This window comes from Anabrus simplex, chromosome 1, assembly GCF_040414725.1.
Source record: "Anabrus simplex isolate iqAnaSimp1 chromosome 1, ASM4041472v1, whole genome shotgun sequence".
Classification (NCBI taxonomy): Eukaryota; Metazoa; Arthropoda; class Insecta; order Orthoptera; family Tettigoniidae; genus Anabrus; species Anabrus simplex.
The window spans coordinates 1,105,266,156-1,105,284,368 of record NC_090265.1 but is presented as its reverse complement, the minus strand read 5'-3'; the positions used below and the strand labels follow the sequence as shown (position 1 = coordinate 1,105,284,368).

General features: G+C 38.5%; 1 protein-coding gene across 1 annotated transcript in view; it reads left to right on the top strand.

Moving 5' to 3' along the window:
- Ogg1 (8-oxoguanine DNA glycosylase) overlaps positions 1-16,710 on the top strand; it is an 86,363-nt gene extending 69,653 nt beyond the window's left edge. The window contains exon 5 of the mRNA XM_067137316.2: positions 14,264-16,710. Within this exon, the coding sequence (XP_066993417.1) occupies positions 14,264-14,359 (96 nt within the window). The 3' untranslated portion in view covers positions 14,360-16,710. The remainder of the gene's footprint in view (positions 1-14,263) is intronic.
- The last annotated feature ends 1,503 nt before the right edge of the window (positions 16,711-18,213 follow it).

Below are 18,213 nucleotides of genomic sequence, written 5' to 3'. Positions count from 1 at the left end.
CTAACACGAAATTTCAGTCCGATATTTTGATTGGGCGGAAGGGGGCTAAATATGAAAAATTTCCACTTTTCGGAATATTTCCTTGGTTTGCAGCCTAATAACTGTCAGATTGCCGAATTTCAAGTTCCTAGCTAATCTGCAAGGGTGTAACACCGAAATTTGAGTGATTCGGTGGGGGGGCTAAATACAAAAAATTTGAACTTTTTATAATTATCCCTTGGGACACACGCTAATAGCCATCAGATTGCCACATTTCAAGTTCCTAGCTCATCTGGAAGGGCCCAACACGAAATTTCACTCCGATATTTTGATTGGGCGGAAGGGGGGCTAAATATGAAAAATTTCAACTTTTTGGAATTTTTCCTTGGGTTGCAGCCCAACAGCTATTTGATTGCCGAATTTCAAGTTCCTAGCTCATCTGCAAGGGTGTAACACGAAATTTCAGTGTTTCGGCGCAGGGGGGGCTAAATACAAAAAATTTGAACTTTTTGGAATTTCCCCATGGGACACACCCTAATAGCTATCAGATTGCCACATTTCAAGTTCCTAGCTCATCTGCCAGGGTCTAACATGAAATTTCAGTCCGATACTTTGATTGGGCGGAAGGGGGGCTAAATATGAAAAATTTCAACTTTTTGGAATTTTTCCTTGGGTTGCAGCCCAAGAGCTATTTGATTGCCGAATTTCAAGTTCCTAGCTCATCTGCAAGGGTGTAACACGAAATTTCAGTGTTTCGGCGCAGTGGGGGGTAAATACAAAAAATTTCAACTTTTTGGAATTCTCCCTTGGGACACACCCTAATAGCTATCAGACTGCCACATTTCAAGTTCCTAGCTCATCTGGAAGGGCCTAACACGAAATTTCACTCCGATATTTTGATTGGGCGGAAGGGGGGCTAAATATAAAAAATTTCAACTTTTCGGAATTTTTCCTTGGGTTGCAGCCTAATAGCTATTTGATTGCCGAATTTCAAGTTCCTAGCTTATCTGCAAGGGTGTAACACCGAAATTAGAGTGATTCGGCGAAGGGGGGGCTAAATAAAAAAAATTGAACTTTTTGGAATTTTCCCTTGGGACACACCCTAATAGCTATCAGATTGCCAAATTTCAAGTTCCTAGCTCATCTGGAAGGGCCTAACACGAAATTTCACTCCGATATTTTGATTGGGCGGAAGGGGGGCTAAGTATAAAAAATTCAACTTTACGGAATTTTTCCTTGGGTTGCAGCCTAATAGCTATTTGATTGCCGAATTTCAAGTTCCTAGCTAATTTGCAAGGGTGTAACACCGAAATTTGAGTGATTCGGCGAAGGGGGGGGCTAAATACCAAAAATTGAACTTTTTGGAATTTCCCCTTGGGACACACCCTAATAGCTATCAGATTGCCACATTTCAAGTTCCTAGCTCATCTGGAAGGGCCTAACACGAAATTTCACTCCGATATTTTGATTGGGCGGAAGGGGGGCTAAATATGAAAAATTCAACTTTTCGGAATTTTTCCTTGGGTTGCAGCCTAATAGCTATTTGATTGCCGAATTTCAAGTTCCTAGCTCATCTGCAAGGGTGTAACACGAAATTTCAGTGTTTCGGCGCAGGGGGGGCTAAATACAAAAAATTTGAACTTTTTGGAATTTCCCCATGGGACACACCCTAATAGCTATCAGATTGCCAAATTTCAAGTTCCTAGCTCATCTGGAAGGGCCTAACACGAAATTTCACTCCGATATTTTGATTGGGCGGAAGGGGGGCTAAATATGAAAAATTTCAACTTTTCGGAATTTTTCCTTGGGTTGCAGCCTAATAGCTATTTGATTGCCGAATTTCAAGTTCCTAGCTAATTTGCAAGGGTGTAACACCGAAATTTGAGTGATTCGGCGAAGGGGGGGCTAAATACGAAAAATTTGAACCTTTTGGAATTCTCCCTTGGGACACACCCTAATAGCTATCAGATTGCCACATTTCAAGTTCCTAGCTCATCTGGAAGGGCCTAACACGAAATTTCACTCCGATATTTTGATTGGGCGGGAGGGGGGCTAAATATAAAAAATTTCAACTTTTCGGAATTTTTCCTTGGGTTGAAGCCGAATAGTTATTTGATTGCCGAATTTCAAGTTCCTAGCTAATCTGCAAGGGTGTAACACCGAAATTTGAGTGATTCGGCGAAGGGGGGGCTAAATACAAAAATTGAACTTTTTGGAATTTCCCCTTGGGACACACCCTAATAGCTATCAGATTGCCACATTTCAAGTTCCTAGCTCATCTGGAAGGGCCTAACACGAAATTTCACTCCGATATTTTGATTGGGCGGAAGGGGGGCTAAATATGAAAAATTTCAACTTTTTGGAATTTTTCCTTGGGTTGCAGCCCAACAGCTATTTGATTGCCGAATTTCAAGTTCCTAGCTCATCTGCAAGGGTGTAACACGATATTTCAGTGTTTCGGCGCAGGAGGGGGGGCTAAATACAAAAACGTTGAACTTTTTGGAATTTCCCCATGGGACACACCCTAATAGCTATCAGATTGCCACATTTCAAGTTCCTAGCTCATCTGCCAGGGTCTAACATGAAATTTCAGTCCGATATTTTGATTGGGCGGAAGGGGGGCTAAATATGAAAAATTCCAACTTTTTGGAATTTTTCCTTGGGTTGCAGCCCAAGAGCTATTTGATTGCCGAATTTCAAGTTCCTAGCTCATCTGCAAGGGTGTAACACGAAATTTCAGTGTTTCGGCGCAGGGGGGCTAAATACAAAAAAATTGAACTTTTTGGAATTTCCCCATGGGACACACCCTAATAGCTATCAGATTGCCACATTTCAAGTTCCTAGCTCATCTGCCAGGGTCTAACATGAAATTTCAGTCCGATATTTTGATTGGGCGGAAGGGGGGCTAAATATGAAAAATTTCAACTTTTTGGAATTTTTCCTTGGGTTGCAGCCCAAGAGCTATTTGATTGCCGAATTTCAAGTTCCTGGCTCATCTGCAAGGGTGTAACACGAAATTTCAGTGTTTCAGCGAAGGGGGGGCTAAATACAAAAAATATGAACTTTTTGGAATTTCCCCATGGGACACACCCTAATAGCTATCAGATTGCCGAATTTCAAGTTCCTAGCTCATCTGAAAGGGTGTAACACGAAATTTTAGTCCGATTATTAGATTGGACGGAAGGGGGGCTAAATATGAAAAATTTCAACTTTTTTGAATTTTTCCTCGGGTTGCAGCCCAATAGCTATCAGACTGCAGAATTTCAAGTTCCTAGCTCACTTGGAAGTGGGCAAACATTAATGTCAGTGAGTCAGTCAGTCAGTCAGTTAGCCTTGCGGCTTTATATATATAAGATTAGATGGATTACCTCATTTGTCTACAATAATTATATTGTCATCAATACGGAACATGAGAATTATAAACTTACTATAAGATTCAAGGAAAATGAAAAGCAACCTCTATTAGTGTGTGAGGAGAAAAAGGTCATACATGAACCATGCACTGAGAGTCTCAGAAACAAGACATAGGATTAAAAAATGGGAAGTTGGGAAGTTATTGGACTAGAGGGACAATTTCTAAAGAGACGCTGAACTGCCTAAGAATTTAATGTATGAGCGTGACGTTAAGCAAGTACACCAGTATAAATGTTAAATGAATCCTCCTGTTCAATACAATATCATATATATCACATCTATAAAGATGATGCATCTACATAAACCATACATGTTTCAACTCATTTTAGAGTCATCTTCAGTGAAAATTAAGTCTTAAAACAAGTTACAAGTAGCAGAAAAAAAAAATGTTTAATAATCCTGGACATCATCATTGAGACCATAGCAGACTCTGTTAAAAAATTTGTTGATGATTGTTAGACACTATTTGTACTCCCTGAAATACCATGTACTGAATTTTCTTTTTCCAATAAAATGAGAAAGAGAAAGTCCATCTGATGTTTGCAGTTTTAATTGAGAGTTTTAATTCAAACCCAACTTCTGTCTAAACAATGGATAAAATAAATTGTTCATATAAACTGATTAGGAGGCCGATCATTGCAGTTCCCTAATAGGAGCGGCTATCAGGTGGATTATATCTCTTCCTATGATGTGGCAGAAGCAAGCAATTTCAGGCCTTCTAATATTCATTGTCTTTGCCTTATAGACGTTAATTAAATTTGTGGCTGTAATTCTTAGAGCAGTTCTGAATGCATACAAAATTAAAGGTTGGTGCTTTGTAGGTTTTCAGTCTCTGAGCTCCATTCTCTTGAAGATGACATTGCCACTTAAATTGAGTTCTTAGGTGTAATATTCTAATCTTGTATAGTTCTGATTGTAATTATCTCATTACTGATTAACACTATGCGCCCGCCGGTAGTAATATTACTACCAGGCGGCGTGCGCCTGAGTGCCGCTGTTAGTAATACTACTACCACGATCTTTGAAATTCAGCCACTCAAAAACTATTCACGTTATCGAATTAGTTTTGCTTTGGCGTGTTGTCGATTTCCTTTACTATCGTTAGGTGGTGTTGTCGATCAATAGTGATTGGTGGTGCAACTTAGGGACGATGTTTCGTAGCCACGTGCACTCGGTTAGATCTTACGTAATTGCTGACATGTACTCCTCGCGCGCTCCGGTTAGATAAGATCAAATTTATGTGCGTGTGTTCTAATGATAGATTATATTGACTTCACAGATTTAGAATGAAAGTGTAGTGAGGCAACAGTCTGCAATCATCTCTCAAGTAGTTGATTTTTACTGTATAATTATGACCATCTGTGAGACTGTCAGACTAAAGCAAATCAGAAGGAATGCCAAAATCAGAATTTGCAAAGAAACTGAAAAAGGGTGAAAAAAGTCATTGCAGAAAGAACACCTTCTAGCAATAAAGTGGCGAGATGTTCGAGACGTGTATGTGCTGAGCACTGCACATGATGACATGATTGAAGTACCTGCAGCAAGAGGGAGCCACGAGAAATCCAAACCATCGGTAGTAGTAGACTATAACAAATTCAGTATTGGTGTTGATAAGTCCGACCAATTGTTGGCATATTATGCATTCACAAGGAAATCGATCAAGTGGTGGAAAAAAATTATTCTTCCATCTGTTTGATCTTGCCATAGTGAATGCCTATATACAGTACCGTAAGGCTTCTTCACAAAAACTTCCCCTTTCGAAATTTTGTGAACGTTTAGCGGATGATTTGGTGAGTAGTGTTGGGGCCGAAATTACTGAAGAATCACCAGCATCAACTGCAGGAAGGCTAGTAGGTAGAGATCATTTTCCAGACAATACCTGCAGTAGGCGCGAATAAGGAAGGACACACGCAGCGTACGTGCAAGGTTTGCTACAACAAGTCCAAACATAACACCGGTCGTGCTGTGAAGATAATGACAACCATATATTGTCGTAAATGTAACGTAGGTCTTTGCATAGGAGAATGTTTTGAGTGTTACCATACCAAAGCTAAGTATTGGGAATAACAATGTGTAATTCTGTTATTCAGTGACTAAAAACTTTTCTAGTGAATTAGAAATTCAAGTGCGTGAACAAGGATATCAGAATAGACCAATATTGTAGCCTAAGTTTCTTTCCAATGCTGAAGGTAAGCATTTTTTATTTGATTTCATGGGATAGCCCACTCTTTGTACAATAGTATATAAATTTGTTAATTTATAATGCGAAAACTGACAGAACTGTAATCTTTTTTTCTGAGAGTCTAAATTACGCCGGCACAGGGTAGGGACGCCATCTTGAAACGTCTGGGCTCATAGTGTTAATACTGCTGTAGTAAAGACAAAAGAATGGGCTTTTGAAATGTTAGAGAGTTCACTATTTTGTCTGCTACCCTTTTGCTTATTAAAGTGGATGATACATTTCTTGATGAACTGATGATAAAGGATTATTTATGCAGCGATCACATTAACACGTTTAATAAAATATTAGTGATGTAAATAGACTTCAGACCACAGAAGGTACTCTTCATTAATGATTTGAAATTTGTTACATTGGTTAATGGAGCTTAGATCTCGGTGTTATGATAGATGAACATCTTTCTTGGAAGCAGCAAGTTACCAGCATCTCCAGGAAAGTATTTACGACACTTAACTCACTTAGAAGATTCCACAACATATTTTCTCGAGTATTAAAAGAACGCCTCATTTGCACTCTGGTATTATCTCGTTTAGACTACTGTGACGCCGTGTACAGCGACCTGACTGCTACTCTTAACGACAAACTACAACGCGTGCAAAACGCCTGTGTTCGCTATATGTGATATACCTTACTTTGACCATGTTACACCTGCCTACAGTGAACTCGGTTGGTTAAAACTCAAACAGTGCTGTAATCTTCATGCTTTATGCCTTCTTCATCGAATACTCTCCTCATGCACACCTCCCTACTTGTACAGTCAATTTCACCACCTCTCATCCAATCACAGTTTCGGAACTCGTTCAAAATCTGATACACTCCTATCTATTCCACCTCACCGCACCACACCATACACAAACTCATTTATTTCTTCGGCATGACAATGGAATACACTACCCGTCTCTGTCAGAGGAGCCTCACCCGCTAGTTTTAGGCAACTTTGTCACCGCTACCTACTAAGTAATACGTAGATGAAGTCCTAAATTGTTATTCGTATGTTACGGAAATATTATAGACTAGCAAATGTACCCGTGCTTCACGACGGTATTCTACATTGTATTCGAATATCGAAGTAAATACTGTACATGCAGTAAATAAGATTGTTTTAAAATTGCATATCTCTTAGCGTTATCCGAGAAACAGCATGGGGAAGTCCCCATACTCTGTTTCCAGTGTAAAGTGTTTGTTACTGATTTGTGATATAACGGCAGGCTCACTTGCCTACTGCCATTCACAATTGATTTGAGAAGTTTTCATTATAATTGGAGGCCCCATTGCCTACTGCACGGTCACAATCAATTTGGAGAGTTGTTACAATGGCAGCCCCACTTTCCTACTTCCAGACAGATAACAGTTGAGGAGTTTCTATTATAATGGCAGTCAACTACCCTACTTAATTGTTATCTTGACCCTACTATCAGTCGAAATTGAGTTGTGCAGTTATCATTATAATGTCAGGCCCCTTTTGCTACTGCCAGCCAGCTTACTGCCAGTCACACCAAGTTGGTGAGTTTCCATCAAAATAGCGGGCCACTATGCCTAATGCCAGTCACATTACAGATGAGGACATTTGTTTATAATTGCGGGCACCCTTGCCTACTGCCAAACACAATCGGGTAGGGGAGTTGTAAACAAAACTGCATGCTCCCTTGCTTTCTGTAAGTCAAATCGAGAAGTGAACTATTCATTACAATGGTAGGCCTTCCTTACTAATGCCAGTTACACAGGAGTTGGAGAAGAACCCTATTCCTACTGCCAGTCAAAGTCAGTGTGGGGAGTACTGATTACAATAGCAGACCCACCCTTTCTCGATCGCTACAAATCAACATCTGTGAATATATATAGATCGACGTACGAAAGTATATGCGTGTTTACAGTATTGCAGACCTTCATTTACAGATTAACTGCTGCTAAACGTACGCCATATCGACAAAGAATTATACTATAAGACGCCAGATTTAGTGGCCTAAATGGCTGGTCCTATGATATCTCATCTATTCTTGGATCAGATTGAGTTAGAAACGTTGAACAGGGTAAAGTTTTTGTAAGATTATCTCACATTGCATTACTTTTCGGATAATTACATACATAGTATTTGGCTCACATATGGCTACTGGGTCCGCTAATTTTCGTGAAGAGTTTGATGATTTTCTATTTCCTATAAGTGATTGAAAGTACGAATTATGTATGTGAAAAGTCCAAATTTATTAACATCGATTAATAGAGCAAAATCAAATGTAAAAGGGATACAGATACGACAAAAAGTCATAAGACCAAGGTTGTAGATCATTTCAAATTGAACGGAGATTGTGCAATCCGTTATGTGATAGGAATTCCCGAAGGTCTGCACCATCATTAAAATTGCCACCATATTTTGATATTTTTCGGGGGATAAAAAGTGAAAAATTTAAAAAAGATCTTGCAAGTTTTGTGTCCGTTACAGGCTAAAACGTATAATTTTGTCAAATTTCAATTTTATTTTTCGTCTGGCAGATTATGCCACAATCTGGATTTTGGACGAGGAGGGTAAAAATGAGTACTTTCAGGAAACTAAACCCAAAAAAAAGATGGTCATCATTGCCCCTTAAACGGGTAGCTGTGCGAAAATTTCACCAAAATAGTCAATGTAGAGGCACACAGTCATTATGATTTTATTTATATACATAGATAAGGAATCTACTCCACGTACAACACCTTTTGGGCTATGTCCGCTGGACTTAACCTGCAAAACTGACCATTCATGATATCTCCCTTATTAATCCTTCTGACGAAAAAGTGCACATGAGAAAAAAGTTTTAGAGATGGAATTCCATCACGTTTGGTCGATTTCCAGTCATTTTGGTCTTGTACTGTATGTATTTTGGAAGAGTAAAATCACCATTTCAGTTCCTTATAAACCACCAGTCCATTCCGGGAACATGAAATGTTATTGACTTTTAAAATCTACCTTTGGACAGGTGGATGCTAAATATAAAGTTTGGTTCGAATATCTTCATTAGTTTTCAAGTTGTAAGAAATACACTTTACACGCACCCGCTCTTGAGTTAAGCCTGATGGGACTTGTACCGAAAAACGGTCCGTTAATGATATCTCCCTTATTTATCTTCGTATCAAAATGATGCACATGAGAAAAAAAGTTTAGAAATTAATTTCCATTAAGGCAGGTAGATTTCCATTGAGTTAGGTTGTGTATATTTTGTGGGAGTGCAAAATCATGGTTTCGGTTTCGTATAAACCCCCAGTCAGTTCAGGGATTTAGAAACAATATTTGCCCTAAAAACTACCCAAGGACAGATGGATTCTAAATATGAAGTTTGGTGGAAATATATCCGGTAGATTCTAGCACTTGCGTACATACGGAGTAACTAAGGAAGAAAATAATACAGTTAAGAAAGTTGAAATGAATAGAAAATAGGATTATAACTGAGGACAGCCAGATAACGACAGATATGTAAATGCCAAGTGAATGAATTGGAAAATCAAATGCCCCTCAATAAATTATGCTGGTGTGAGTTATGGATATAAGAAAACGATAACAGAGGAGAAATTTAGGCACAGTGATTCTTAGGAACACAGCTAAGAAGATAACTAATGGTGTTATTACTTAATCTATTCAAGGGCGGTTATAACCTCCAACGATATTCCGCCAATATCCTGCAGATAGGCCGATTGACGCCTCTCTTGCTTTCTACCCAAGGAACAACCACGAATTTAAAAGCATGATGAGGAAAATGGCAATACATTACTTCCCTGCTGGCAAGCAGTCAGAGACGTTGCCATAGTAACCTGTAGGTTCGTTGTCGGTCTGTCGGTCACTCAATGCAGAGCATGATACCCACAGAAAATAGTAAATTTCTCCGTCATGTGAAGAGTAAGGAAAATTATGAACATAACGAAAGTTGTTTATAATGAAGAGACGTTTCATGTACTGTCCACAGAGTTTGCAGAAAATCAATAGTATAAGAGAAAATGAAGGAAAACCGTTCTGGATTTCCTATAAACCCTCCCCCCCCCCCCCCCCCGTCTATTCAAAGATTTTAAAATGATATGCATATCGAAACCTTCCCTGGGATGAGTATACTCTAAATATGAAGTTTGGTTGAGATCTATCCAGCCGTTTCGACGTGATGGTGGAGCAGACAAACAGACACAAAAAGTAAAAACCACCGATTCGGTCTTGAGTTGACCTAAAACAGATAAATATCTGAAAAATTGGCAAAACGAAAGAAATTACAGACAGCGGACCTCCTACAACTTTATTTATATAGATTTAGCCTTCCTCAAACTATAGAATTTATATAATCTCACTGTTATTACCAAGGTAATAGAAATTAGCTAATCATGTCGTAATTGTGTAAATCTTCTTCATAATCATCATTCTTCTATTTTCCTATTTTTATTTTTTACTTTTATCATAATATTGTATTGTTTAGTAGTTGCAAGATGTTTCAATTGTAAGTGTATTTATTTTAATTTTGCAAATGTAGATACTGTATTTTCTGGTTAGGTAGAAGAGAGGGCTTAATGACCTTAATCTTGCCAGACAAAATTCTTAAGGATATATCCGACATTGAATAAGTACAGGTGCATACTTTGATGGTTGTGTCATTCATGTTTATACCAGTTTAAATCTGAGAAGGGTTTCTCTAGAACAGTGCTCATCTTCAGTTCCCATTGCTCATGAAGCTTAGCAACAGCCTAATTTAATTCACTGCAGAGTTTTACCAACAACACAACAGAAATCTGGCTTTTGGGAATTATAACTTTTCTGAAATAAGAATTAATGTATGCAATATTTTTTTGACATGTACACTGCAACCGTTCTCTGTGATTGGTAGGTACAGTGAATCACAAAAGTAAATGGGCACTAGTGTTTTGTGCTATTTTTAGACCTTTATTAACAGAAAAACATAATATATGAACAATCTTGGTATAAATTGAAATGGGGCACATGTAATAAATAACATAAGATCATTTTCTTACTTGAAAACTTAACAGAAACAACAAAAACAGTAATACTTAAAGAAACATGCCCAATATTGCAGCCACAAAAGTTTTCGGGTGGCATGTGAATCAAACACACCACAGTACATTTCAATACTTTGTCTGAAGTCCCTTTTGCTTTATCACTTGCTCCAAGTGTTTAGACATGCTGTGAATGAGTTTTCTCGTGTAACCTGGACTTATTTGTCTCCATTCTTCCATTATTCTATACTTTGAAGCTTGCCTTGATGTCACTGGTGTTTGTCTTACTTTTCAGTTTATCCCATAGATTTTCAATAGGGTTTAACTCTGGACTCTGAGGAGGTATATCCAAAACTTTAGGGCAATTATACAGTGTCCATAGTCTCTGATTTATGCTTCGGGTCATTGTCTTGATATAATTTGAACTTGCCAAAAGCCCTAAATTTTCAGCACTTTTCAGTAAGTTCTCTTTTAAAATATTCAGGTACCTATGTTTGTCCATTTTACCTTTAATGAATGCCAACAAACCCACCCCAGATGAATACATGATGGCCCAAATAATGACACCTGCACCTCTGTGTTTAACTGTAGGTTGCAGATTCTTTGTTTCAAGCTCTTCATTTGGTTGTATCCAAACCATAGTTCTTCTGATTGAAGACAACATCTGCACTTGACTTTCATCTACAAAAATTACTTCGTCCCACCAGCCAACTGGTTTATTTATGTGCTGATTCGTGAAGTCCAATCTTTTCTTTCTATTTCTCTCATTTATCATGGGTTTCTTTCTGCTCACTCTGCCATTATACCCTTCTCTTTTGATAATTCTCTGCATAGTTTCAGGGTGAACTTCCTTCCCATATTGCTCCAGAAATTGCAGCAGAAATTTTTGTTGCCAGTAACTTTGGATTTTTCTTGTTATTCCAGTTTCCTCTCTTCTACTCAGCTTCCTTGGTTGTAAGTTTGTCTTCATTTCTGTCTTCTCTGTTGAATCTTCTTATAATAATCACCTACATTACTCTTACTTATTTGTAACAATGTGGCAATATCTCTTTCAGAACGCCCTTTAGCATAATGGAAAATAACAAGTTGTCTCTTTTCAAATGATGATTTTTTTTTTCCTTTCCACCCCACAGTACTATAAAACGTTTGTGTTTACAAAACAGGAACGAAGCACATAATGAGCTTATTCTGCCTACTATTCGTACTACCCCCCACTCCCACCTGTTCCTACCTGCACGACAATTGCCCAAATATTTACGTTGCTGCATATTGTGGTGCCTTATAACTAAACTTAAAATTGAATATCGTTAATTACATTTTACAGTGACTTGTGTGTGCTACATTGTACGTCAATATTCACATTACTAAATGGACTGGCAATTGCTTCTTTTGGGCTTCAAATTTTGAAAGAGTACTTCAAATCAAAAAATATAATAGGGTGGTCAAATACTTTTTTTTTACAAGTTGTTTTACATCGCACTGACACAGATAGGTCTTATGGCGACGATGGGACAGGAAAGGGCTATGAATGGAAAGGAAGCTGCCGTGGCCTTAATTTGCCTGGTGTGAAAATGGGAAACCACGGAAAACCACCTTCCGGGCTGCCGACAGTGGGGATCGAACCCACTATCTCCCGAATACTGGATACTGGCCGCACATAAGCGACTGCAACTATCAAGCTCAGTCAAATACTTTTGCGATTCAGTGTATATCTGTAACCAGTGAAGGAAACTGTTATGAAATAATAAACAGAGAAATGAGGTATGCCGAAACTATGAAAATTTGAAGAAGTGGTTGTATATTGATGTAAAGTTTTAGGAAATGCACAAATCATTTATTAGCAACTACTCCTGAGAAAGATATCCATTTAACTCAAAATCGGTCATTAAACAGGAACAGTGGTCTCTGGTATCAACAAAAGAAAGAGGGCCAAAGTTGAAATATGCCGGGCTGAGTGGCTCAGACGGTTGAGGCGCTGGCCTTCTGACCCTTACTTGGCAGGTTTGATCCTGGCTCAGTCCAGTGGTATTTGAAGATGCTGAAATACGCCAGTTTTGTGTCGGTAGATTTACTGGCACATTAAAGAACTCCTGTGGGACAAAATTCCAGCACCTCAGCATCTCCATAAACCGTAAAAGTAGTTAGTGGGATGTAAAGCCATTAACATAATTATTATTATTATTATTATTATTATTATTATTATTATTATTATTACAAAGTTAATTTTTTTTTTCATATCAAATCAAGATGTTTTGATTTGTGCAAGTGGAAAGGTATTGACCTAGAACATACAGTGGTTGTACACTCAAAATCTTTAGTATCTCGTGGCCAGAAATATTCATTTCAGGCAAGAAATCACTACACTAAATTCTGCTACTGCTACTACTAATAATAATATAATAATTTTCCTCAAAAACCAAAGTAAAAATAACCTGGCATTAAATAATTATGATTATCAGAGACGTAAGGGCGTTTGGAAAACCGTTCCTATGAAGTTATTGTCAGCGCTGATCAAACAATTAAATGACATATATTGGAGTGGGATTACATCATGCACACTTCATCGCAATTAAATTACAGTTAATTAATTGTTTTCCTTCATTAGGATAAACTAGTATAGCCAGAATGTTTAACCTTAGAAACATCTTAATCAGTTTCCGAAAAAATGGAGTTGGGAGTGACCTCTGAGTACACGTCACAAGCTACACCTCCTGGAAGATGAAACGCATGTGATGTTGCTTTGGTTACTTCTCCTACATCCTCAGGGTTGGCCAAAATCTTCCCCCAAACGTTGCCTGTTTCCTTTCCCACCCGGAATTCTTGTGATCGCCATTGTACAAAGAAAAGGTTAAAGTAAACTTCAAGCTGCTTTCACAGCTTAATTTGTAGAGCTTACTTTAAGCTAATGTATTGTAGGTACTAATTTACTAAGGTGTTATTACGGTCCCAATGCATGGCAATTTCATCACATAACCTTTATGTGGATTTGACGGTGATGTATGGAGGCACTTACATTGGAAGCAATTCAATTCCTTCCTGACATAGATGTGCTTGCAGCTAGTCTTCCTTATCACTTTCCTACCTTCACCTGCAATTGTAAACATAATTTTTATCATACAATAACAAGACTAATAACTGACGGAAAAAACAAGCGAGTTGGCCATGCGGTTAGGGGCGCGTGGCTGTGAGCTTGCATTAGGGAGATAGTGGGTTCAAACCCCACTGTTGGCAGCCCTGAAGATGGCTTTCTGTGGTTTCCCGTTTTCACACCAGGCAAATGCTGGGGTGACAGCTGCTTCCTTCCCACCCCTAGCCCTTTCCTATCCCATCATGCCATAAGACCTTTCTGTGTTGGTGCAACGTAAAGCAAATGGTAAAAAGAACTAAAAACTGTGTTGAATGTTGTGATCTTTTAAAGTAAATTTTGATATTTCTACAGACTTGTATTACTACTCTTATTGAATGAATTTTTAAAAATGGTATTGCTAATCATACCTGTTTCATTTAATTAAAATTGTTCAAGTTACATCTTTCATTACTCGGTCTGCTGGTCTGCTAACCCTCATAATCAACAAATGTGGCCTGTGTAGTCAATTTACTTCATTGTTATTTTAGCACTTATTTTTATATTAAACATTTTTAATCCTTGAATTTCCCTGTCTGTTTCAGGTTATATTCTGTGCTGATCTGAAGATGTTTCAAACAAATTCTACTCAAGAAAGCAGCAACAAGCCAAAAGCAAGAAAAAGAAAAATTCCATCATGAACAAATGTTACACTTTTATCTAAGATTTTAGCAGTTGAATCATTGTAAGGAATGTACGTTGTTAAGATCATTAGGGGATTTTAATTGCATGGGGGTGTAATAACTGACATCATCACTGGCTTCTCACTATGTTGATGCAGTTTGAATTCTGGCCAATGCCTGTGGAATTTTTGCAAATTTGTGACCCTGGCAAGTCCTATTGTCACTTACCCATTCTAATACTAATCCTGTGATTTACATCCTCATCAGATCCCCTGGCTTTCTCTACCATGGATCCAAGGCACGTAAAGTTGTCACATTTTGACAGTTTTAGGGACTCTTGCCAAATATCTCTTGTTGGAGGAGCCTCAGTGTCTTTGAAGATACAGTGAAGATGTTCAGTCCTTAAGGAGCTCACTTTCAGCCCTCTGTCTTCTAGCTCTCTTTCCAGTTTATCAAATACCTCCTGAAGCAATACCATATTGTCACTTATCACTACAACATCACATGTTAACAACTCAAGCAAAGCAATTGTGATTTCAGGTGTCAAGAAAATCATGATACTGATGTAGTAGGCTCAAAACAATGCCCTGATGGACTCCAACTTTGATTGAGAAAGATTCTGATGTACAGTACTTGCAGTGCAATTTAAGCAGTTGATCACGTCTTTGTACTCTTCTCTGCCCCCCCATAGCGCAACAGCCCTGAAGGGCCATGGCCTACAAAGCAACCGCTGCTCAACCCGAAGGCCTGCATATTATGAGGTGTCATGTAGTCAGCATGACAGATCCTCTCGGCCGTTATTCTAGGCTTCCTAGACCGGGGCCGCCATCTCACCATCAGATAGCTCCTCAATTGTAATTGCATAGGCTGAGTGGACCTCGAACCAGCCCTCAGATGCAGGTAAAAATCCCTGACCTGGCTGCGAATCGAACCCGGGGCCTCCGGGTAAGAGGCAGACATACTACCCCTACACCGCGGGGCCAGCTTTGTACTCTTCTTAGGTCAGCCTAATATAAGCTTCTGTAACATCATGGTCACATAATGCTGCTGAAATCAATACTGTGTGCAAGTACCATTTGGTACCTATGTGCATCTCAGTCATAAAGAGTCTCTATGGCTTGAACTGAATCCACAGTTGAGTTTCCAAGAACAAAGCTGCACTGATTGGTATGTATCTTTGACTGAATTAACTATGCCATACCTCCTGTGGGTGGGGGATGCAGACTAAGAATACACCCCACAGTATCCCCTGTAAGGGGCGACCAAGGGATGATTTATTTAGAACCATGAAACTACTTGTGATTAGTACCATCACACAGGGATCACCATGGGTCGCCTTTACTTGTGAGTAGTACCATTATGTTAGGTACACTATAGGTTTGTGATTTGCAGCAGCAGAGAATGGTTCACTTTGCGTTTACAGTACCCGTGATTAGTACTATATGCCAAACACCCTGGGCTTTGTTGCTTGTGGTTAGTACCATTATGTGAGAAACACCACACGTTTGGGCGTTGCCTGTGATTAGTACCACTATATGAGCAACACTGTGTGTCTGTGTTGCCTGTGATTAGCACCCACCATGTGAGGAACACCACAGGATAGTTCAAGTCCCTATGATTAGTACACCTAGATGAGGAACACCATGGGTTTGCATTGCCTAAGAGTGGTGCCATTATGTGAGAAACACCATAGGTCTGCGTTACCTGTGCAACATACATTGCTTGTGAGTAGTACCCTAATGTGTGGAACACCGTGAGTCTAAGTTTCTTTTGATTAGTACCACTACATGAGAAACACCATGGTTCTACGTTTATAGCGATAAGTGTAATATAAAAATATGAGGGGTTGTTGACCTGGATTTTGGACCCCTTTAGACAACAAGCATCATCGATTCAGGAATCTCCTTTGGAAGCAGTCCCTTGGTCAGTAATACTATTGTTTTAAGATAGTTTCTGGGAAGGTGGGGCATTGTGGGTCAGATCCACTGATGGCCGGTTTCTGGAATGACAGTTATCTGTAGATGCGTACTTATCAGTGACTTAACATGGTGATACGTTTAAAATGAGTTTCCGAAACAACAGTTATCGGCTTTTTCACAATTATCTCCGCAACGACTGGTAACTGCAGCTAATGCTGTAGTTACCTCTATGTTAGAACTGATTCCAACAAATAGCGCTATGAGGTGCCACTCCATACCATTTCGTACAAGATCTTGTATTAGTTTCGTAAACATTCGAAAGTGATAATGAACTGGTTATAATATATTTACAGTCATTCATTGTAGTTTTAACGTGCTTGGGTGTGCTGGACTCGACAATATTTCGTTAGTACGTTTACTTCCTTGTTATCACTTGCCTTTAGTCACTGATTCCACTTGTATGGTGTCATCTGGCCCAGCTGTTTAGAGGTTACAATCTCCTCGAAGCATGACACCTCTACTGTAGATATATCTTCCAATACGGGAAATGAATCGTCAAATAAAATAGAACTGGAGTCAAACGGATTTTCATCATGCTCTAATTGATCCTTCAGTGTAGATGTAATGTTAAGATCTCTTTCGTCAGGCTTTGAATCATGAGTCCCACCAACAGTTAGTGAACACCCAATCTGAAATTATGGAGTATTTACCATTAATATTTACATTTGTACTAAATAATAAATATCATAGGTACCGGTATGCATTTATTATAAACCTGCTGAATAATAAATATTGATTTTTCATTGCTTTTTTTAATGCTATTATATTCTTTAACCGGTGACGTGAGGTCTCAGACTCCTAATAAACATAAAACATTTGGACTTCTTTAATTAAAAATCTTGCAGGGAGCTGTAGTTTATGTTAACTTCTTATCTGTTTCAACACACTTCACACCCTGAGTCAGGGTTAGCTCGCTACGTTCGATTGAAATTCTCAAGTTGACTTCACGTCAACAGTTATGTATTTTTGTCAATGCATGTTGCATGGTCAGTGTAAAAAAAAAAATCTGCAACTGTTGCAGCGAGAACAGATGGATATCGCACCATCAGTGCAGAACTTCAGTGCCGGAATGATAGGTTCCAAAGTGTGCAGCACCTTTTCATTTATGTGATTTTTTTTTTTTTTTTTACACATTTGTTTTGTTCTGGATCAGTGAAAAGTGATCTGTTTGGCTATTGCGGTGTATTTTTATAATTCTACTGATGACAACGTTCAAGATGAAATTTAAGACGATGTCTGCATACTGTGAATAAGAAAGAAGGGAAGATAATATATACCTAATTTTTGCATCGTTAGATCGTACATATTTTCATATTGTGAGAGATTATGACATGCCGAATCAGATTGATTGAGATGACTGTGTACATATTTGCCAACCATTTTTCTTTGTAGAAAACTTCTGCTAATAAAAGTAACTAGATATCACCAAAATAACCCTAAAACATTCGCGTAGAGACATCTATTAGATGACGAGAGATACTAAACCCGATGATAACTGTACTGTTTATTACCAGGGCTTATAAATCTGGATTTAAGTTTCTGGAAACTCATTAAAGTTAAAAGCACAGTTAAAGTTACAAGCGCTTTTAGGTAACTCACAGGTAACTGTGGTGTACCTGAAACCGGCCATGATTGTTTTAAGTTCATAATCATTGTTCATCGTCTTTCTGAGTTCTAGTCAGTGGATAGATTTTGGAATTATTTTTAACTTCCATTATTGTGAGCTGAACTGCTGATTATTTTAAATTCATAATCATCCATTCATTCTTCATCATCACGTTTTGAATTCTGGTCATGGATGAATGTTGGACTTTTAAATTGTCATTACATTTTGTCTTATTTCGTACCATTAGGGGCCGATGACCTAGATGTTAGGCCCCTTTAAACAACAAG